Source organism: Amblyomma maculatum, chromosome 3 (assembly GCF_055883805.1).
Source record: "Amblyomma maculatum isolate TAMU_Amacu chromosome 3, ASM5588380v1, whole genome shotgun sequence".
Classification (NCBI taxonomy): Eukaryota; Metazoa; Arthropoda; class Arachnida; order Ixodida; family Ixodidae; genus Amblyomma; species Amblyomma maculatum.
The window spans coordinates 40210442-40234602 of NC_139346.1; the positions used below are offsets into that span (position 1 = coordinate 40210442).

A 24161-nucleotide genomic window follows, 5' to 3' on the forward strand; every position below is an offset into this window, starting at 1 on the left:
AGTTATGTTTAAAAATTACTATGTTGTTTACTTTTCTCTTTCAGTTACTTCGAATTGCATGACCGGCGCTATTATTTATGGGATATCATTGTAAGATGAATATAAAATCATTAAAAATAAAATAATTCATCATCATCGCCAGCCTGACTATATCCACTTCAGGGTGAAGGCCTCTCCCATATTTATCTAATTAGCCCAGTTCTGTGCTAGCAGCATTCAATTGACCCCTGCGAACTTCTTAACCTGGCCACCTAACTTTCTGCTGCCCCCTGCTACGCTTTCCTTCCCTTGGAATCCAGTTTGTTAACCTAAGCGACCATCGCTTATCCTCTCTTCGCACTACATGTCCTGTCCATGCCCATTTCTTATTCATAATTTCCACTAGAATGTCAGTAACTTGAGTTATTTCTCTTACCCACTCTGCACGCTTCCCATCTCTTTATTTTACCACTTCATTTATCGTTCCCTAGCCCTCTGCATTGTCCTCAACTTAAGTAGTACCCACTTGGTTAGCGTCTGAGCTTCATATCAATATATATACATATTTACAAAATTCTATGGGTTGCAAAATGATGCAAATGATTTTACAGCAAGGAAGATGAATTATAGATGCGAGAAAAAACTCTAAAACAGCAGTGAATATGCAGCAATCCAGGATAAAGCCCCTGAATTTTCCTGTCAGATACCTAAAGGATAAGATCTGGAAAAGTTAGAATGGCAAAATTTTAGTCAAGGCTTGTGTACGGAACGGCAAAGACAAATCAGGAAGGCGCTGACCTACGATTACTCTTTCAGGTGCGATGAAAGGTACGTGAGTGGGAGGCCGAAAAAAGAAATTTAACCAAGGAAATGAAACATGCGTTCGGATGAAACACCAAATTGCTGTCCCGCTCTCCCATTTACTTACCAACTCTGTCATCCAGCTACAGGGCGTTTTCAGCATTTATATTCAATTTCAATGACGTTCTTTGCATTGATGGTTGTCCAACCGGAACTGTAGGAAATGTGGTATAATGCATCTTTATGAAATATACCTAATAAACTACTAGGTGACGTTGGTGGATTGGAAGCACTTTATACAAGGTTACAAAGATAGAAATAAAAATTTATTAAATGAAATGACGATTGAAGGATTTATGAAACAGACGAATTATTAGGCTAAAAATAACTGAGCATGGTGTCAACTGCACTCCCCCCCCCCCTCCCTCCCCTTCCCTCTTCCGCACTGTTTTAAAGGATTTGGAAATGAATTGTAGTCTGAAATATTACCTTTTGAAATGTGCTCTTATATGCCATTCATTCACTGCGGACTGTGGGTCTGCATCGCTGAAAGAAAGAATTCGTGCTTCGTGCTAAATTCGCTGACGAAGAAGGTACCTGGTTTTCGGTGACGTTAAGTTTATTCATTGCTTTTTTGGCTTTGCACGATGAACCGTGGCCAATACTCCCCGTGAGTTGTGCCATGTAGCGAGGAACAAACACAATAGCGAAAGAGCTACGCTCTGCAGGCTTCGCATTATTGAGTATCGAAATCGGCGACTCCTTTTTGGCTACATATTTCGTATAATGTGTTTGCGTGAATTTTTGCGTCAAGAGTGTTTGCGCCAATGCTCTCTTTATTTAGAGCTTGACATTCTCAGAGGCTTTGGCAGTGCTCGTTGAAACAGCGGCCAAGGTTCTTAGCTAATAAAATGTCTTCAATGGTGTATTTTTCGCGTTAAGAAAAACGACACGACGATTTTTCTTCTTTTATCTTCAGCGTTAAACAATTGATCTTTAATTCCACAATCGATTAATTTGTGCAGGATACAAAGTGACCGCTGATACCTAATTTCAGGATTGAAATGGCTAATTTAAATGAGAAATAGTTTTGCTGCTTATCTTTCCTTTTTTTGATATAGTTTATTCAGAAAAAGAGAAAGAATATTATTAAAAACATCACAAGCGCATTAGTGCGGTCCACAAGTAAAGTAAATTTACGTTCAGAAGTAAAAATACAAATTGGTGAATAAAGAGAAACATATCTCAATATGCAATACGAAAGCGTTCCTGAGAAAACGGGGGTAATATATGGTGTCAGGCGAATGAGAGATATATAGGACCTATCGCATGCTGTCATAGCACTCTTCAAGCGTGAATTCTTGGCCCGAACAAAAATTACCATCGGCAAGGTGCCAGTACGCTAGCAACGTACGCCGCAATTTCGTCCTAATAGGCATTGTTTATAAAGTACGTGAAGCTAGGCTTGTAGGGCGTTATATTACGAAAGGACAATGTCCATCATTGCTCTCACTAATGCAGGTTGTCTCAAGTTTCTGTCGAAGTTTTTTAACCTAGGATGATGAGGTAGGGATGCACCGAAAAGGTTTGAGTTCTGCTTTGACACTCGACTACTGATATGAAGAAGTGGGGTTCGAGATAACTGAGGTTCTATTTGTTGACCGTATATAGCTTTGATAAGTGAGGCACAGACTGCTCGCAGGTAGCCCTGTGCTGTTCTTCTATATTGTACCAATTCATAGTAGACGCATATTACGGCATCAGGCTGACGCACCTTTCTCGTGATTCTGAATTTGCGTACGGCGACAAGGAGATAACCATCCTCGCATTTTTAATTCGACTGAATGAAGGCATGTGTGCAACTGCTTCTTGAAGCAGAAGCTGATTATTATACGCTTCAAAGGTTAAGAAACGCGCTGACTTGCTTTTAAAACTGAAGACGACTATGAAGCATAATTACAATCCCAGTCAAATATCTGCAATCAACTGTTACTCAGTACGGTCCATGATTTTTACGCCGCAGAACGACGCTGTATATAGGGGACACGTAGCGGTAATATTAGTTACCTGAGATTTTCTAACTTGCATTGATACTGCAGAGTAGATGGAGTCCTTGAGTTTCGTTTCCATCGAAACGTAGACTTGGATGCGGCGGCCTTTATCTAACCCGATTCCGCGCGATTAACTGTCGAGTGCGGGGCAATCTTACTTCAATTTTTAATTGTTTTATCTATGGTTATGGTTATGAGATTATGGTTTTAAACGCTCCCTTCACCTCGCAGCTAGAAAGTCACAGCGGCGTTCACTTCAACGTCGAGAAGCACATATCCTTTGAACTTGGGAACGGCTTCTGGCGTTTAAGTAGGGATAGATGAAGCTTTCGGCATAGTGCGACACTTTGGTGGCGATGAGTGGCAAGTGCTCGAAGCCGTCGCGGCGTGGGCCATCGGAGACAACACCGTAGACCACCCAGTAATACGGTGCGCAGTAGCCAACAATAGGGCTGCCGGTATCTCCCTGTAATGGAATGAAAAATATAACTTAAATTGCTCAAACTGATCAAATGTTATTTGTGCCCGTTGAGTCATGTGCATTGAACCTTCAGCTACGTTCGCAGGCGTCGGCAGTTTCTGTAAACCTTATTCGGAACCGTTGTAGCTGACCAAATTCTGGCTGACTGACATTTATGCAGTACAAAGCCTAGTGTATTAAACTAGCTGGATGAAATGCCAAATAAAAGACCTCGGGGCCATTAAAGTCGGTGGACTGATTATAACTTATAACTTGTATAAAAAAAAACACATTTGCGTGACCTATGTGATAAACTATTATATGCGGTTATACTTGCACGACCATAAAGACGACGTGAACAAACGGGAATGCTTTGCGTTGTACTACTTTGTTGTTTATACTTCACAAGCCCCGCTGTGCACTTTATCAGCCTTTATGCTCATCACTGCCATTCTCAGCGATTTGCCCCATGTTTGCCGCTAAACTTCCCTTCTTGTTAGAATAGGCTATCCCGTTCGACATTGGTGTTTTAAAATTGGTGAGTGGTACACATTTTATCAGCCATCAGGCGAGAAGAGTGGGGGCTGCAAGTGACTTACGAAGAGAGACGGCGTCTCCCTGACATTAGCACAGAGGATAGACGGGTCTGCAGTCTTGTTGAAGTAATCCAAGCAACGGCTGTTTGCAATAGAATTTGTGGTCATCTGCTTCAGTGTTTTCGCGCGGGAGCAGTTAGAGCCTGTAAAGAAAGAACTTGTCGTTAGTGAATTTGCTTCGTTTTCTTACCTATACAGACGAAAAGCATTTACTAATTGGTCCTAAGGAACCACTCTTCTAACCGGTATCTGCAGAACAAGATATCTGTGTTGCTGTACGGTACGTAATAAAGAAAACCTGCAGGCCCTCTTAAATCAGCTCGATAACTAAGCCGCTTCCAGGGACAACACCTTATTGTGTAGCAGTATAACATAGCGCGAAATACATCCCACAAGAGGGACAACGAAAAACCGCGTCAAATGTCGAGGGATGGTTTTCGCTGCTACGGAGAACTAATATTCCAAATCCGCCGATGCACTCTCTTATGTTTCTCCTCAAGTTCTAAAGTGGCGAATTCATGCGAATTACTTGTTAAACATACTCAGGTCACTGCGTCTCAAACGTCTCAGGCGTTTGCGACGTTTGAGACGCAGTTATCTCAAATTGCTTCAAAAATATTTTGTAGTTGTGAGCATACAGAAAAGTGTTACTCCTGAATATTTGCGGCAAAACACGTTTATTTCAACGTTTAGGTGTGTCTTGAAATACAATGCTTGTTGCAAATACGGGGACAAGAAATTTAATGCCAGACAAATATTTATGATATCCTTGGTTAATTGTTTTGCTACATTTTCACATGTACCTTTTATACCCCAGCTTAATCCTGAGGTGAAACATTTGTTTTCCGCAAAGCATGCTTATTTCATTTCTGGAAAAGGACGCTGTTTTGGCAATTTATATAAAAGTCAGAACTTGCACTCTGGCCAATGAAAAAATTATGGGAAATTGTCAACTTGTTCTTAAAAAAACTGTGCCGTGAGCTATATTGCTGTCCGTAGATAATATGGCAAATATGCGACAAACACAGATTTCAACTCTGGCTGCATACTGCTCGCACTGGCGGGCGACCTAGAAGACTAACTATGCCTCCAATGATACTCTAATTCTTTGTCTTCTAGTCCGTGCAGTTTAGATAAAACAAGTTTTAGCAGTATAGCTTATACATGTTTTACACCATGCATCATATTTGAAGATCGGATTATAAAACGGGTAAAAAGTATTTACGCTGCAGATATTCAGTGAGAGTAATATTCTCTATACCAACGACTATCACAACCCTTTTGGGGATGTCTGTGGCGTTCGAAGGTCACTCTTTGGATTCTTCAGTTGGAATAACTCGTTTAAAAGAAATCGAGAGGACCAAAGTAATTTTTTAGTTCCGCGGATGAAGTGGTCCACAGGCCACTTCACTTATTGGTAAGTATGTCAAACAGTAAACTTTGGGCTAAAAAAAGAGGTGGGTTACATTGCACGATGTGACACACTAATAAATTCAAATATATTTTTAGGAAGAGAAGGAGCTCCGGTATAATAATTGTTTACAATTTTGCATGCGTTAGAATATAATATTTATTTATAGTCGGTTTCGATTAGCTGAACGGAAAGAGAAAACGCCTGGATAGTCTGCCCTCTTTCCGAAGTTTACTCCTGGCCGATAAGAATGATGTCGTTTGTATGCTGAATAGAAATGGACTAAGGATACCTGCTTGTGACATGCCGGTCTTATATAGAGTGTCGACGATCTAGCGGCATTTATAAACACGCATTGCTGTTTATATTTTGAAGTTGGAATGGTAGTAGCTGAAGCGGAAGCTTGCTAAATATAAATTTTGAAGCTTTTTGAAACCTTGCAGGTTTGATGAAGTTTTACTATCTTGCACTTGGTGAAAAACCCCTTAGTGTGGAAGTTGCAGACCACGTTAGTAATTGCATATACGAGTTTGTTCTGCGCTACTATTACTTTAGCGAAATTAGAAGTTGACGTCCTACCCGAAAAAAGCTGACTATAATCAGCGTGTGGGAGAACAGTCCAGCTCAAATTGCCACTTTTCTGGCGTACGATAATTATACTCATTTTAGTTTTGCGCACCTGTTGTGACTTCCTTTAAGGAATATGAAATGTAAGGCGTATGGTGTTGCATTACGATGTTAGTTGTCCATCAAGTTGTTTGTACATCATCTCGCGAAACTACGAACAACACTTGCCTGTCTGAAAAATGACTTCTTGTGTCTTTAAGATAAATCTTAACATTTGTTTGAAATCGCTAGCTCCACTAATGAGAGTTGTTTACAAAGTTTGTCCCACAAAACCACTGCTGTCGTATACAGTCATGCTTGGGTTGTACGACTCCCATTAATATGGACACATCGAATTACGGACAGTTTTTCTGGTGACCAAACTTTCCCATGCATTTACTTCTCGTTAATATAGCAACTCGCTGTGCGGACAATGGACAAGGAGAAAATATACAGATACTATTATGGTCCATGTTAAGTGTGTCGCGTTAATATGGCCAGTCATGGAAAGCAAATCGTTACACTGCTTCAAAGGAAATTTCTCTTCTACGTTTTGTTGGCAGGCACCACATGAACTTAGTGCCAATGACTTATTGTTTGCCCTTTTCACTTGTGGTTTTGTATTTTACACTGCGAAGTAGCGCAGTCAATGACGCTACGAATATTTTTTTTTTATTGCGTGAATTCACTTGAACAAAACTCTGACACCAGCTTGCGCCTTCTAGAAAGTTGGATTAAGCAACTTTCAGCCGACTGAATGCTGACTCGTAGCAGGGGACCGCGGGAGGTGAAAAGTAAAATTAAAATATTTTTTTTTGAAACGTCATCAAATACAATATGAAACTGCATCCCAATACTTTCAATTTAATCGCATAGAAGCATAACGGTGACGCGTACAAAGTTCTTGTAGCTTCTAATGCCAACTTTGCTGGCCTACATTTTGCTCTAAAGAAGACCTTATACTTAACAATTATCTTGATTTTTTTTTTCAGAAAAAAAATTCCGATTCTTTATTGCGGAAGACTAGCTTCATGGACAGTTTTGTGCAGAAACCAAAGTGTTCACATTAATGAGGTACGACTTTACATGGTTCTTGAAGCTGGCACCTTTGTGCATAACAGTGATGTCGTACAGTGTACGCTGGAGAGTCATAGAGTCAGGGTAGCTCCCTAATCAGCATCTAATTCTATTTTTATTTGTATAGGATTCAGTACTTTTTATACAAATACAATTCTCTTGATTTCTAAGGTAAGATGGTGAAGGGAAATGTTACCGCATACATATCTTCTGAAGGTAGTTATTAAAAGGTTATACTCAATGCAATTTATAGCATTCGCGTAATGTATAAAAAAAGATTACGAGTAACTTAATTTCAAAGTTTTTCTCTGCACGCATATTTTCTGTGTTACAGGAGCTTGTTCTGTTCACCCACGTTATTGATTACAAAAAATGGCGGCAGTGGTTAGATTACGTTTCTTGTATACCGATTCTGTTTGACTGCGACTTTTTTCACGACTTTTCAAGAATGCTGGGAGGGCAGATTGAGGGTGGCAATTTTTAGGTCAAGCTTATTATTTTAGAGCAACATGTGAACTTTGTCAACATTTACTTTTCGGTATATATACCTACTTTTACGCATACATTATTTGGGACTAATGCGTATGCATAGACTACATTCATTAAATGTGTTCCTCAAGGTTCCATCCTAGGCCCTCTAAAATTTCTTTTGTATATAAATGGTATAATTGCTATCCCTGAAACTTCCAATATCTTGCTCTATGCCGATGACACGTGCGCCTTTTTTTCCTCGCCGAGCTTACCCTCTCTAGTGTCTGCAGCTAACAAATGGCTTGAAGATCTGTCGAGTTGGCTTTGTGCAAACCAGCTGATGTTAAATGTTAATAAAACGAAATATATAATTTTTTCCGCTGTCAATAAACCAATAAATAAAAATATCACACTTTCGTTCCAATCTGTCTCCTTAGAACGTGTTTCAGTGCATAAGTATTTAGGTGTTCTATTTCACGAAAACCTCCGCTGGTCTTATCATGTAGACTTTGTATCCAGCAAAACAGCCCGATACATAGGCATACTGAATAAATTTCGCCCGCTTCTGCCAATACACTTGAGGAAGCAACTATATTTTTCCACTGTCCAGTCTCGTGTTCAGTATTGCCTGTTGGTATGGGGAGTGGGTACAAAAACCAACATGGAAAATATTTATATTTTGCAAAAGAAAGGCCTTCGATTTATTCACAACCTGTCTAGATATGATTCTGCGTCTGCATACTTTAAACTAAGTAATATATTAAGTATTACAGCCCTCTATAAACAACAACTATCCCAATTTATATACCGATAATACAAAACTGACAGTAATGCGTTTTTAACTACGTTTATCAACACAGATCCACATTACGTCCTTAGAAATGTGAACTTTATAAAACCTCGCATAAGGACCGGGTATGGTACGCAGTTAATTCACTGGCAAATCCCTAACCTCTTGAACTGCTATCCTGACATATTTTATCTACTTGAAGAGTCATCCTCCTTGTTAACATTAAAAAAAAATTAAGATGTACTTTTTGGAACATACGTGATTATTTGTTTCCTATTTCCGTTGTGTAATACCATTTACTGTTGACACTGTTACCTTGATGTATGTTAAAGATTGAATTTTATGTGTTTGCCCCTGGTTTGTGTTTGTATTACATTCTCACATATGACTGACTATTTTGTGCTGCTCTGTGCCTGCTGCGTTGTGTTGCACATGCCAATTGTGGTGCCGAAGGCCCAGTCAGGTGACTTGTACGTCACCTTTAGCCTCGGTCCCACGGCAAAAATTGTATTTTTGCTACAAACTGCAATAAACAAAAACAAAATGTTTTATATTGTTATCTGGTGGCATGACAAGCGATGTAACACAGCGACGCAACAGAAACAGAACGACATGATGACATGACGATGAAATATGCTTTAATGGCCAGCGGGCCTAGCACGAGCGCTCCGCCCCGCGCCACTGCCCGCTTCGTCATCTTCGCAGCATTATCCGGGGCCACTGAGCAATCATCTCGATCGATTGCATGAACTCCAATGCATGACGTGACGATGAACACAGACACAGGATTGGGACATGAAACGCTGGACACCAGAATGAATGCGAAGATGGGAACAATGCTTGCACCGGAGCAACAAGTCCAATCTTCTCCGTTTGCCGAAGGCCAAGGCTCATGGACACACCGAACGGCTTAGGCGGGGGAGCTGTCTTAGCTCGAGTGGTCGTGAGGTCGCTTCTTCGTGGGGTAGGTAGGGTCGGCTTTGGGCTCTTCCTGGTCGTCGTGTGTTGTGGTTACGGCTGGGGACGAGGCTGGGGACAGCGGCTGGTCGGGTCTGAGCAAAAAGGGCTGGGCAGAGCTGGGCGGCGATCTCCACGGGCTTTCGGCAGATGGACCCGGCGTACGGTTGGCTTCGACGGTGCCGGGCGAGGATGGGGATGAACCGCACCTCCAACCAAATCTTACGTGCTGGCATGACAAGCGATGGAACACGGCGACACAAAAGAAATAGAACGACATGATGACATGACGATGAAATATGCTTTAATGGCCAGCGGGCCTAGCGCGAGCGCTCCGCCCCGCGCCACTGCCCGCTTCGTCATCTTCGTAGCAATATGTCCAAATTCCAAGCCATAAATCAGTGCAGCTCCACGGGTTTTCAATTTGAGATAGCTCGAATAAACTAGCAGTGCATATTGCTTAAATACAATTGCGTCATTGGGTGAAGAGAACTGAAACAAATCATCATCATCATCACCATGACTATACCCACTGCAGGGCGAAGCCTCTCCCATATTTCTCCACTTAACCCGATTCTGTGCTAGCTGCATCCACTTGACCCCTGCGAACTTCTTAATCTCATCCGCCCACCGAACTTGCTGCCGCCACCTGCAAGGCTTTCCATCCCTTGGAATCCAGTTTGTTATCCTAAGCGACCATCGGTTATCCTCTCTTTGCACTACATGTCCTGCCCATGTCCATTTCTTCTTAATTTCCACTAGAATATTGTTAACTTTAATTATTTCTCTTACCCACTCTGCACGCTTCCTATCTCCTAATGCTACCCCTAGCATTTTTCGTTCCATAGCCCTCTGAGTTGTCCTCAACTTAAGTAGAACTTTCTTGGTTAGCCTCCACGTTTCAGCCCCATAGGTGAGTACAGGTAAGATGCAACTGTTGTATAATTTCCTCTTGAGCGATACCGGTAAGCTGCTAGTCATATTCTGCGAGTGCTTGCCAAATGCGCTCCATCCCAATCTTATTCTTCTTGTTATTTCCTTTTCATGGTCCGGATCTGCGGTTATTACCTTTCCTAAGTAGACATATTCGCCTACTACTTCCTGTACTTCGCTACCTAATATAAACTGCTGTTCCTTCCCGAGGCTGTTGAACATTACCTTAGTCTTCTGCATATTTATTTTCAAGCCTACCTTTCTACTTTTCCTGTCTAGGTCATCAATCATTATTTGCAGTTCATCCCCCGAGTTGCTTAATAATAAAGGGATAATAAAGTAGAAATTACATAGAAAGGGAAAAGAAGTACGGAAACTGTCAAGGCATGCAAAGGATTAAGACAAGAATGCGCTTTACGTGGTTGATGGTATGGATATGATCGATGGTAGAGTACAGTTTCCGAAAACCTGCTTGATCATTTGCTTGATTGCAGACTAAGGTTGTCCTGATTCTATTAGCGATTACCTTAGTAAATACCTTATACATAACAGACAGTAAGCTGATTGGTCTGTAAGTTTTAAGGTCTTAGCATCCCCTTTCTTATAAACGAGGATAATGTTTGCATTCTTCTATAGTTCCGGTACCGTCGATGACACCAGGCACTGCTTACCATATGTTTTGGCCATTATAAAGAAACTAGCAACGGTCTTTCTTGATAGCAGACCAGTTATAGTGATAGCAAAAGAAAATAAATATGTGTATTTTGTGCAGACGGAGAAACAGAGTTATCCTACTTACATTCAGCTTTGCTTCCCCACCCAGTTGCAAAAAGTTGCACTCTGTCCTCCAATTCTTCGTTTGGTTGAGGCAGGCACACGGGCAGAATGGTGCGGCTGAACGTTGCAGCTTCCTTCAGTTCGATCACAGCGATGTCGTACTAAAACATTGCAAAAAATGCATTTTCTTGTTTACTCTTCATTGTTATGCTCTTCCTATTAATATTTTGGCTTTCCACGATCATACAAAAACGTCACCTGCATCTCACAACAGAAACAAATAAATTCACGACCTAGGCGAGAATGTCCAACTACCACCGCTGTTGCGAAAAACAAATTACGGAGCACGGGACTATGTAAGTGGCACGTTTGGGTCTCTATTCTCAAGTTTTTAAGTAAGTAATGCTTTTTAATAAACCAGCTATATCCCTTCTTATAGTTCACTTCTGTGAATTTCTGGCGGTCTACAAACAAAAAGGTTCTTAAAATAAGTGCCCTTATATAATGTTTCATAGACAACGATCCTTCGTCATGGATAAGTATTTCGTTGTCTCAAATAGGCGGAAGAAGCAGTCAGATGTGTCCATGCACAGCGATGCTGCACAGCGATGCTTTTCTGTATGTGGAAGACGCCTGTAGCAAAACTGGCACTAACAAAACACCCCCTGCGCTATAACTAGTCGCGAAAGCAATGCCATATAACGTTACTTGTTCCGTTTGTTCACAGTACGTGTATGCTCTATATCCCGCCTCCGCAATAGCATAACCTGCCTATGTTTATTGCCCCGCCGGGGTGGTGCAGTGGCTAGGGAGCTCGACTACTAGCGCGTGTCAGTATCGAACCTGCTTTGGCTGCTGACTCATCCTCCGCCCAGCATTGTTTTTGTTTTTATCATCGGCTACAGCCTTTTATTTTCTTTTTCAGGCCACTGGGTCACCGGTTCCAGGTGAAGATACTAATGCAAACCTACTTTCACTCCTTGCCCTGCCGCTCTCTCTGTTACCCTCTTCCACCTCTTCCTGGACTTTCTTCTTTGTGAGCAAAAACGTATTTAAACCCCTCCAGTGATGATCGCGCTGCCCAGACGAAGACACGTTCCCTTGTCGAAACGTCGGCTGGGTTTGCGAACTGTGGCTCCAAACCCTTGTTCAGGGCTCTTTCATACTGCGTAGCCATCTTCTTTCCCCCTCAGCTGGGCGAAAGAAGCGAAAGTTGTCTTCTTCCTCAATCTATGAGCCTATTGAGCACACAAATTGACTTGTTCACCCTGAAGATTTACAGCAAACAAAAATGACATGATTATAGTGACGAGATCACTTCTAGTGCTATAGGTAGTTAGTGCACTATTGATAAGATGAGGTAGTGACAGGCTGAGACTGACAACAACAAAATTACATCCGAGTAATTTGAACAATGAAAAGCTTCTTTCATTTCATTACCCAGGAGCATACCTAATTTTCGTTATCCCTAAAGATATTTTGGGGATATGAACCTAATAATTAAACCCAATACGTCATTGTGTAAGCCATTTATGTCATTATTAAATAGCTCTTCAGAGGCTGGGATCCCTACACATAATGTTTTTAGCTTTGCCCGACAAGATTTGTAATTCCGCACAACCCATGGTCCACCATTTTGAAGGATACGGATGCGTTGTTAGGAAGGCCATAAGCTTATTCTAGTAAGCAATGTTGAAAGAATTGAAATGAAAAGTGCCTGCTTTGCATTTCACCTACGTAAAAAGTTCGCGCTCTATCCCTGCTTGATTACATTGTCAGCTCATCGCATCGAGTTATATCTCTACGCTTTGTTACTGCCACATGCCTTAGTCTAGTTTTTACTTTAAGAGTAGGGCGGAACAACATTAGTACCTATTGGTTGCGGTTGGTCTTAGGCATCCGCGTTCGCGTTTGAGAGTTTTGATACTCGCTCATTCACTAATCCGTTAATTATCTTAAAAGCATTCACTACCTAAGCTACAAGAATAAGTGAAATGCTGCTTGGTATAGATATAAGAGCCCGCTTTATAAAATCCACGATAACGTGCCTGTATGACCCAGAGGTAGCGAGTACGAGTTGGTATACATGGGTCCCGGCTTAGATTCACTGGTCACCCTCCACCTCAAAACCAAAAAAAAAAAAGAATCTGCATGAGCTGACAGCTGCTCCAAACTTGGAGATGTCATGTGTATTATGACGTCACAATTCCGCCAAGTGCCGACCAATCAACGTTGCGGCCATAGGAGCTGCCAACTTGCACCTTTCAGAGGCATGGTCGTAATCATTCGGTCATAACGCCGTCAATGCGTACAGCACAGGTTGCCCTAAAGAACAAGGCCTTCAACGTTTTGGCTTTAAAATGGAACCACTTTAAGGACTTCCATTCTTCACTTCCAGCCCCGATGTTACGCTTTTACCACAACTGGCCGTACTCGGGCTGGCCGCATTTTTGTGATTTGGAAAATATGTGGTTAGCGAATTGTGGAAAATTTTTGACCTGAGTTAAGTAACTACTAGCAACTACAGCTAAAGCGAGCAAAAACCGAAATCAGAAAGAGTTCTAGTGGCGAAAAGATTGTAGTAATAAAGTAGGTGTGCTGAGCCAGCCCCCTAAACGTTCACGATCAAAGAATAACAATAATTTTGCCCCCCAAAAAAGCAGCCGCGCTTTACAGCTTATTTGTGACGTTAACATGTAGGACACTTCAGTCTTATATCACCTTAGAAGTTGCTCTGGGTAAAATAAATATTAAATGCATGATAGCAAGATAAGGCACCCCCTTTCTCTTTACGGGATTCGCTGTGATACAAAATACTAGACTGAAACCACTGAGATCCTCAGGCAACGCAGGAAACAAATTCCCCAAGAATGCCTCAAAACCTCCGCGTCATTGACACCGAAGCCTGTCATATTGCTAGTTGACGCTGAGCCAAACAAATAGATGCACTTATTCAGGCTGTTTATGTTATATTGAAAACTGAGATATTACTGTCATTGCAGCACAAAAAAAAAAAAAATAAGGCCGATGCTTTCATAAATTTACTTGAGTAGATAAGATTGAAAAGATCTAAGCCGCTGAACCCCCCAATTTCTGGCACATCTCTTATCTTTTAGGCGAAAGCTGACTTCAGACAAGCACCATTTCCTGTCCGCTGCGGAAGCGCTTGTGCACGCATATCTCTGATGCCTCGATGACCTGCTCGCCAGGCAGTCTTAGATTGGTGAAGTGCGAGCCCAGGTGAACGCGGACCTCGCTCGACAGCTTGGCACTGTAAGCGAAAAGCGAAAAGAAATGTGATATTTATGGCCGGTTCAGGACTCCTGCGAGATATTACAATTTCTTGCCTATTATGTAAGGGCGGAAAAATATGGCTTCTTAGTTATGGAAACGTTCTTCTTTTATGGAGGTTGACAATATTGGTCTTGAAGTAATCCCTCTACGAATCATCCACATATTGTCACCTGACCGATGAGATACCATCTATACTAATGGCTGGCTGTATGTGTGTGCGCGTCTTTCCTGCGCATTGTTGTCTGTTCAGCTGTATGCTTCATCATGCTTCAACATCTTGGAGATTTCACATTTTTTACAAGAGCTTGAGCAAGTGAGGTATAATGTTTTCCTTTTATCGAGTGAGATACCTACTAAAGGATTAGAGAAAATGTTTTATTACGTTATAACTAGATAATCCGACGGCTTTACAATGGTGGCTGAAACAACAAAGTGCAAGCAAGGCTGTTTGAGTGCAAGGTGTTGAGCTTACTAAAAAAAACACGCTTGACTTAGAACAAAACTAATTTTGATGATGATTTCATGGCAGTTTCGGCGATCGTTTCTACAGTGCACTTGAAAGACGTGATAAATCAGCCAGTGATATCACAAAAAAACCGCCATTGAGACAGGGTCTGCAGCTGTTCCTTTCACGGATTCTGCAGAAGCTTGAGCATGTCTTCGACCGGCGTGTCGTGCATCTTTAAAATCCTGCGACAATTCTCATCTGCATCGTTGTGAATCAGTCCTCTATTTTTCAGGGCCGAGAAATAAGGCTTGCTCTGTGCGCCCTGTTCGCTATAGCCACTTTTGCATGCTTACGAATAAACGTGGGAATGAATAGCAAGATGGGGTTATGCAAAATCTCGATTGTTGCTTATTTCCGCATGGTTTTCACATTTCTACTGGGAGATTTTCATATCTATTTCATGCTATGCGGACGTCACAAAGAGGCTGTATGAGAACCATACCCGTTTTTCGTGTACTATGCACATAATCTTGAATACATATATGTTGCTATGCAGACCGGAAATGTTTCTAACTATAGGAATAATTACTGGCACACTTCTCTACAAAGGAAGACAACTTCTTTTTTCTTAGGCTATTTGTTACCGTTTGAAGAGCTCTGAAGAACTCTGAAGAACTAATACCGGTCTTTTGTATAAACGCCGTTGGAAAGTGCCTCGCCTGACCCTGTTGGAAACTTCCAGCCTTTACTTCCAAACTTTTACCTTTACCTTGACGCTTACGTACTGGAGCAGTCAAAACCATAAGCCCAATTAAGGAACTCTTATTAATGCTTAATTATGATTATTATTCTAGATTCCGCGGAGCACCTCTAACCTTCATTGCTATAGGGGTGCTCTGTAAGCTTAGGTGCGAATTTTAAGTAGACATCAGGTGTCTATCAAAATATTTCGGAAGTGTAATGAGCAGGTTAAGTGGTGTATTCGATAACAAATTAGAGCTATGAGCCACCCACACATGCAGGACATTTTAAAAGAAACTTCAATTATTACAATGTCATTTTACCTGCGCAGCACAGAGGCCTTAAAATGGAATCTACACTCGTTCTAGAGGGTTTTTAAGGTATTTAATTGATGTAATGTGTCTTTTTCAGGTATTATGCAAATCGAAAGAAGGTATACGTACAGAGTCTCTCGAGGCAGCTAATGTTTAGACCTTTAATAAATTGTGTGCTCAGCGAAGCCGCGCGTTATCAGGGACACCCAAGAATTGAATGATGGTTAAAAGAACGCTGTGGTGTGAGCACGCAAAAGAAATTGCCACTAGCGTCTTCAGAATAAAGTAGAGCGCCAAAGAGCAGCACAGATAGCTAGCCAAATGTTTTTCAGTACCTCCACCCTTACAGCCTATTAAATTTCACGACTGAGTCCCAAAAAGCCCTATTTGAGTCCTTTTCCTATGCAGCATATACTGAAGTCTTCTTGAGCCCGTAATTAGTGAGAACTTAAGTAGTTAAAGCTTCCTGAAGATCTGTAAAATTTTCCGTTCCACAAAGATTTACTCTTCAGATTTCCTGCAAACCGGAGATTTCCCTAAATGGAACGCCATCAGTACTCACAAGGTAACGCCGACATGAAGTGAAAGGAAGCAGTGACCTATGGCATTCGCAACACAGGACCTCTACTGCAAAGAGAGTGTCATAGTTACCGCGTACCGTTCGGAGCTAAAACACTCTTCCAAAAAAAAAGTAATGATTAGTTTTATTAAAATTTAGATTTTGAGAAAGCCATGTCACTTTGATCGTAGCCATGTCGCACACACCATTCATTGCTACTGCATAATTTAAACAACCTATTTACATTGATGTCCATTATACCATGACCCCACGGTACCGAGTCGCGAAAAAAGTTTTATCTCTTTACTTCAGCTAAAATGCAAACGGCGCAAGTATATTAGTGGTGGCCACATGGCCATTTGGAAATGGTAGTTTCCATCTAAATTTATTTTTATCAAGACAAAACCTTGTAAAACACACACCAACAACGGTAGAAAGAACATTGGCAGAAAGAACAATTAATGAATACAGAGAAAGAACATTTTAAAATTGCGTCCATGGCGACAGGAGTAAAAGCGAAAGAGACTGTATCCAGCTGTTTTGGAGTCAGCGAAAGTGCCTTTAGTTTGACAGGTTATTTGCGCACTAAAGAACAAGAAATCATGAAGTGCTACGTTGACTGTCGAAGGCGCTCACTCTATGCAATGTGCTGCCGTAAGTATGTGCCTGTCATCGATGAGTACGCCGTCGCAAAAGTGGCTCTCCGACGGACCATTTAGGTGCAGAGCTGCCATCCAAGGCCACACGCCGTGGTCTGCGTCTTCGGGCACGGCACTTGTCGCACCACTTAGAGGATTGGAAATGATCTCAGGTATGCCACACTGAGCACCTGCATGAAAGCACAGATGACGCAGTTCAAGGTTTACATAGAGTTATACAAAGTTATACAAAGAAAGGTGTTAGGCAAGGAGACACAATCTCCCCGGTACTATTCACAGCTTGTTTAGAGGAAGTATTCAGAGACTTGGAATGGGAGCAGTTAGGGATAAGGGTAGATGAAGAATACCTCAGTAATCTGCGATTTGCTTATGACATTGCCTTGCTAAGCAACTCGGGGGATGAACTGCAAATAATGATTGATGGCCTAGACAGGAAAAGTAGAAAGGTAGGCTTGAAAATCAATATGCAGAAGACTAAGGTAATGTTCAACAGCCTCGGGAAGGAACAGCAATTTACATTAGGTAGCAAAATACCGGAAGTAGTAGGCGAATATGTGTACATAGGACAGGTAGTAACCGCAGATCCGGACCATGAAAAGGAAATAACAAGAAGAATAAGATTGGGATGGAGCGCATTTGGCAAGCACTCACAGATTATGACTAGCAGCTTACCGGTATCGCTCAAGAGGAAAATATACAACAGTTGCATCTTGCCTGTACTCACCTACGGGGCTGAAACGTGGAGGCTAACCAAGAGAGTTCTACTTAAGTTGAGAACAACCCAGAGGGCTATGGAACGAAAAATGGTAGGGGTAACATTAAGAGATAGAAAGCGGGCAGAGTGGGTAAGAGAAATAACTCAAGTTACCGACATTCTAGTGAAAATTAAGAAGTAATGGACATGGGTAGGACATGTAGTGCGAAGAGAGGATAACCGATGGTCGCTGAGGGTAACAAACTGGATTCCAAGGGAAGGAAAGCGTAGCAGGGGGCGGCAGAAAGTTAGGTGGGCGGACGAGATTAAGAAGTTCGCAGGGGTCAAGTGGATGCAGCTAGCACGGAACCGGGTTAAGTGGAGAAATATGGGAGAGGCCTTCGCCCTGCAGTGGGTATAATCAGGTTGATGATGATGATGATGATGATGCTGATGATGATACAATAGACCGGGTAATACAGTGAAGCCTGACACAAGTAACCCTGACCAGGGTTGTCTCTGTTAAACTGATTATAGTGCTTTCGTGATTATAGTGATAATATAGTGCCTATAGTGCTCGACCTTTTTCGTCTTACCTGTTTTATCTCGGTGCAATCGGTGTTTTGGCACGAAACTTGCTTGATGCAAACTTTCTATGGATATGGGCTTGGCGCGCTAGAGTTTCAGCGGCGCATGTGACGCCATCTTAAAGCCACCTCAAAGGGCGGATGTTTAAACGTGGCCTTCGAGAGCAGCTTCAGCGTAACGGCGTGCTTGACGTCATAATCACGTGTTTAACACTACTTTTACTATATACAAGCTGCCCCATTTATTAGCAGATGTTCACCCCTAAGTTAAAACTGGTTATAACGAATAAAAGCACCCGCCGCCGTGGATCAGTTTTTTAACGCAGTAATAATTACACTCAAAATAGCATATATTTACATGAACTAGGTAAACCACTACAACAGGTAAACGAACACTGCTTGTTGTGCTTTCGTCGCAGCGAAAGACTCGAATTTTTAATTATATCGACTGAATCAGTCAAGTAGGACATATATAAAATTAGGGGAGCACTCAAGTTTCTTCTTAAGAGTAGACGTGATGCACTTTTAACGCCGCCTTTTCATTCCTCGAATACTGTTATATTTTTATTTAGGTTGGTTTTGAGGAAGGGAACGCGCTGTACCCAACTCTTCAGTCGACACCTAAATTCTTCAGAGGCTTGTATTTCGTCGCTTCTAATCACTATAGTGCCGCGAAACCTTCAAAACAGTATTTGTTGTTTTTTAACAGCCGCCGGCATACCGGCTTATCACTCTGATTCTGGACCGCGTATCAGTTCCGTAATCTTTGTTTGTTAATGCTCGACGCCGCGAGTCACACCTTTATCAGTTTTGTTGTAGCACAAGATGCACCGAGATCTGTCTCGAAGGTTCCTGCCACTCGCGTGTCTTTCCACAATGTTCCAGCCCGTGCTGGTAGCTGATTGCGACGTTATCTAGATTGTTCTGTGCAGCCTTGATATTGAGCGTTGCGAGTGTGACGGGTATTCTTTGTTCGATGATCGACGAGCACGTTTGTTTCTATCGCCGCCGCCGAGTTGCTTAGTTCTTTTGCGGGCGCAAGTCAGCCCAAATAAACAGTTTCTTTAGTGCAATCATCGACCCTTCAATTGTGTCGTCGACCTCGTCACCACTACGTGACAATAGCAAAGTGGCCTCTAACTTGAATATGAAATGTTGCCACTATGAACGATGGGCTATATTTGCGTCAGAGGTTGATGCGAAATAACGTGCGAGTTTTCTGCGATACAATTTTCCTCAATTTTGGTTGCGGTGATGACAAATGACATTTTTCTTTTTTTTTTGCAGCGCGAGCTGCATAAGTTTCGTGTGAAAAGATCGATTAATATGACGTCATACAGTAAATTACAGCACGATTGAGCAAGTAGTGTAGCCAAGAGTGGCAGGATTTCAGACATAGCAATAACGCAGTGCCACAGTTCTTATAGAAGTTTGATAGCGCGTACAACAAAAGTGCAGAACAATTCATGCAGTTATTTGCACAAGAGCTTTGCTCTCTGCTTTAGTGTTTTGTTATTGGTGGTTGTGTAGAATGTGGATTAGGACATGCTCGCGGTATTACCTGGAGTTCAATGCTTTTGAAGGAATCTTGTATGGTGAGAGAAATTCACAGCGACATGAAAAAACATACACTCGCCAAAGGTTGAAAAAAAAAATAAGAAAAAAGTACCTTTCGGGTCTAGACCCGCATTCACATAGCTATCTACACAGAGGCTGTTTATAAGACACCCTGTAATGATAGCGAGGCTGCCTACATTCGTGATAAAGTAAAATTGAAGAGGCTGAAACAACAACAAAATTACTTGCTCTAGGCAGAACACGCTCAAAGGCTTTAGCGGACTGCCATCAAGACACTGGATATGCCGTCGAATGGGACGCGGCACGTGTGATTGCCAAGGAAAACTCATTGCCAAAACGCTTGCTTCTATAGAATCACTGTACATCGAATAAACTTTACATGCAAGAAACCAGACACGAGGTGATCTCTCGGAGATATACATCCATTCCTCCCGAAAGCACACCCTCAAGTAGCTACCCTAATCGTGCTTCGCTTCATTGTGATCAAGGCACCCGTATAGGCACCGAAACTACAATCTTTTTTCCGCCACGTTTTGTCGACTTTTTGCGACTGTAAGTTTTGTTTCGTCGCTTTAAGTATTATTGCGGCAAGGACTAATAAGGCAGCGCAGAGTTTGAACAAGGCGATTCTACTGTTAGAGTAAGAGTCGGGAGATTCTTGATCGTTTGAAAGGATTACAGATATATGTAAAAATGTAAAATGTTATCATTAAAACTCACTCAGGAGTTTAATGTAGATTTGAAGCGATGTGTACATAGAAGCGGTGCATTAGTACTTGTAAACAGATGCACTACATAACTGTAAGTGCAGTACACAATTTGGCGGAATAAAAACCACCCGATAATCGGCAATGTAGAAGCATGTACAAAAATCAGCATCATCATCAACCGACTGCAGGGCGAAGGCCTCACCCATATTGTTGCAATTAACCCGGTTCTGTGCTAGCTGCATCCACTTGACCCCTGCGAACATCTAAACCTCATCCGCCCACTTACCTTAATGCCGCCCCCTGCTACGATTTCCTTCCCTTAGAATCCAGTTTTTTATCCTAAGCGACCATCGGTTATCCTCTCTTCGCACTACATGTCCTGCCCATGCCCATTTCTTCTTAATTTCCACTAGAATGTCGGTAACTTGAGTTAGTTCTCTGACCCACTCTGCACGCTTCCTATCCCTTATTGTTACCCCTACCATTTTTCGTTCCGTAGCTCTCTGCGTTCTCCTCAACTTAAGTATAACCCTCTTGGTAAGCCTGCCCGTTTCAGCTCCATAAATGAGTACAGGTAAGATGCAACAGTTGTATAATTTCCTCTTGAGCGATACCGGTAAGCTCTCAGTCATAATCTGAGAGTGCTTGTCAAATGCGCTCCATCCCAATCTTATCCTTCTTGTTATTTCCTTTTCATGGTCCGGATCTGCGGTTACTACCTGTCCTAAGTAGACATATTTGCCTACGAAAGCCCCCCTTACTTCCTCTAATCAAGCTGTCAATACCTATTGGGGAATTGTGTCTCCTTGCCTAACACCTTTCTTTATGGGAATTTTGCTACTTTCTTTATGCAGAACTATGGTTGCTTTGCAGCCACTATAGATATGTTTCAGTAGTTTCACGTACGGCTCGTCTACCCTCTTATTTCGCAATGCCTGCATCACCGCCGAGGTTTCTACTGAGCCAAATGCTTTTTCGTAATAAATGAATGCTATGAAAAGGGCTGGTTATATTGCGAGCAGTTTTCTATGATCTCGTTGATGGTATGGATATGGTTGACAGTAGAGTACCGTTTCCGAAAACCTGCTTGATCGTTTGCTTGATTGCAGTCTAAGGTAGTCCTGATTCTATTAGCGATTACCTTAGTAAATACCTTATACGTAACAGATAGTAAGCTGATTGGTCTGCAATTCTTAAGGTCTTTAGAGTCTCTTTTCTTATGAATGAGGATAATGTTTGCATTCGTCCATGGTTCCGGTACCGTCGATGACACAAACCACTGCGTATATAGAGTTGCCAGTTTTTCTATCTGAATATCTATTCTGTATATCTATCTGTATACAGAATATCTATTCTGTAGCGAGATCCTGAACCCTTCTGCCCTTCCCGTCACCGCTAATTCGTTGATGGTTTTCTTACTTACTAATCTGTTGCGTTCCTTCTTCAGATTTAGGCTAATTTGGGACCTCACCATCCTGTGTTCACTGCATCGCACTTTCCCGATTACCTCAACATCTTGCACAATGGCGGGGGTTGAACACACTATGAAGTCAAGGTCATTTTTAGTCTTCCTGTTAGGATATTTCCATGTCCATTTCCGGCTCTTCCGTTTTCTGAAGAAGGTATTCATGATTCTTAAGTTATTACGCTCTGCAAACTCAACTAGTAACTCCCTCTGCTATTCCTAGAACCAATTTCATAGTCACCTACTCTCTGGTCTCCAGGCTGCTTTTTCCCCACCTTGGCATTGAAGTCGCCCATTAGTACAGTGTACTGGGTCTTCACTTTTCGCATTGCCAATTCTTCATAGAAGCTTTCAACTTCCTGGCCATCAAAACTATATGCAGGTGCATAGGCATGTACAACCTTCAGTTTATACTGCCTATTAGGTTTAATTAAGGTGCCTGCCACCCTCTCATTAATACTATAGAATTCATCTATATTACCCGCTTTATACGTATTTTCATGGAAGCCTACTCCTAGTTCTCGCCTCTCCGGCGAACCTCGATAACACAGTACATGGCCATCTTTCTGTACAGTATATGCCTCATTCGGCCTCCTAATCTCACTAAGCCCTATGGCATCCCATTTTATACCCTCTAGTTTCTTTAACATCACTGCTAAACTAGTTTCACTAGCTAGGATTCTTGCGGGAAACGTTGCCAAGTTCAGTTTCCAATGACGGGCTGTCCAGCCGAGCCAGGAATTCTTAGCACCCCCTGCTGCGTCACAGGTCTGACCGCCACCGTGGTCAGTTGTTACTCTGCCGCTGGTGACTAAGGGCCGCGGTTATATGCAACTAATCATGGGAGGTAATCATGTAAAAGCTACAACCCAGTAAATACGTTTTGTAATGCATAGAATAGCATTCATACTACACAGTGTACGCACCTGTAAGCGCATTGCCTCTAAAGGAGTAGCTGCTAGTTTGTCAACCAAAACAAGGGGGAGGGCGGCGAACGTGCAACTTTACTGCGCGTGTATTAACGTCACACCCGTGCGGAACGTTCCTAGGCGAGCTTACATAGGAGAGAGCTGCTTGAGTTTAAGAGGGCGACCATTCCGGCTAGTTATCTTTCTACTCTGACTGCGCTTGAAATCACTGTGACAAGTATACATCACCATCATGCTGCTGTGCAGCATGGCTCGTATATGCTAACTCTAGGCACTAAAAATGGCAAAACATACGGCCAATACAAGTGCCAGGATATAGGCGATCAGCGCTACCTTGTAAAAATAGTATTTATACTCTGATCGTATATTCCTAAAGCACGGATATTACGCAGTAGTGTGCGAGGATTGTTTTTCCTTTTTGGGAGGGTTACATCGGCTACTGTTGCGTGTGGAAGCATGTTGGCGCAGTCTTGGTCGTCGTGTGCAGCGCATTGTGTAGAGGCTAACGGTAAGTGCTCGCCCTATGTTAGATCCGGCGTATTTGTCCGATATAGCCTATCGTGTATGGCCTGCGTTCAGTGCGCGGCTCTACACGGCAGTTACATCGATGGCCTTTCCTTGCCAACCCTAAATTACCTTAATTGCCACTGGCGGCTACTAGAGAGTGGACATGTAAGATGCCGCGCCATGGAGTTGTTCCATGAGGGTTACATGAGAGGGGTCTTGTTATCTATGGCAGCAACTTTTCTTCCAAACCACCGCCACATTGAACGACAGCAAAGTTAGCATAACGTTTAGCGTTCTACGCGCTTAATATTGCTTGGCATATCGTGACTTTCGCTGACGCCGCACGCGAAGGGCAGCGAACAGAGTGGCGGCTCCTTTTGAACGTAGTAAGCTTGTTACCAGTGTGCCCTCTTATACTTACTGCCTTTTACCATCCATAATCTTATTCCATCACACGGTTTCTGGCTGCCTTGTGACAGTCTCCATCGCGTCTTAGTTAAGATTGCCATTTTCGCTCTACCTTTGTTCAGTAAATTGGCCAAAAATTTCATCTCCCTTTGTATTCGGAGGTACGCTTAGGTCTTCATCCACTTCACATAACGTAAATCTCATTGCAGAAGGACCAATACTTTTTTTTCTTATACTTTTTCTCATAGGAGACTGGAATGCTAAGGTGGGGAGTGAAGAAATATCCGGAATTACAGGCAAGTTCGGTCTTGGTGAGGCAAATAAAGCTGGGTAGAGGCTAGTAGAGTTTTGCAAAGAAA

The 24161-nt window shown here is 42.2% G+C and overlaps 1 protein-coding gene across 2 annotated transcripts in view; it reads right to left on the reverse strand.

The window, feature by feature from the left end:
- Positions 1 to 1211: 1211 nt before the first annotated feature.
- The window catches only part of LOC146194625 (chymotrypsinogen B-like), a 28710-nt gene continuing 5760 nt past the window's right edge, over positions 1212 to 24161 (reverse strand). Inside the window, exons 2-6 of one of the 2 annotated variants that reach the window (XM_084597473.1) lie at positions 16902 to 17094; positions 14051 to 14180; positions 10932 to 11070; positions 3891 to 4030; positions 1212 to 3297 (exon numbers count right to left, since the gene is read on the reverse strand). In XM_084597473.1, the coding sequence (XP_084453599.1) occupies positions 3088 to 3297; positions 3891 to 4030; positions 10932 to 11070; positions 14051 to 14180; positions 16902 to 17094 (812 nt within the window). In that variant the 3' untranslated portion in view covers positions 1212 to 3087. The other variant, XM_084597474.1, reaches the window with a different exon arrangement.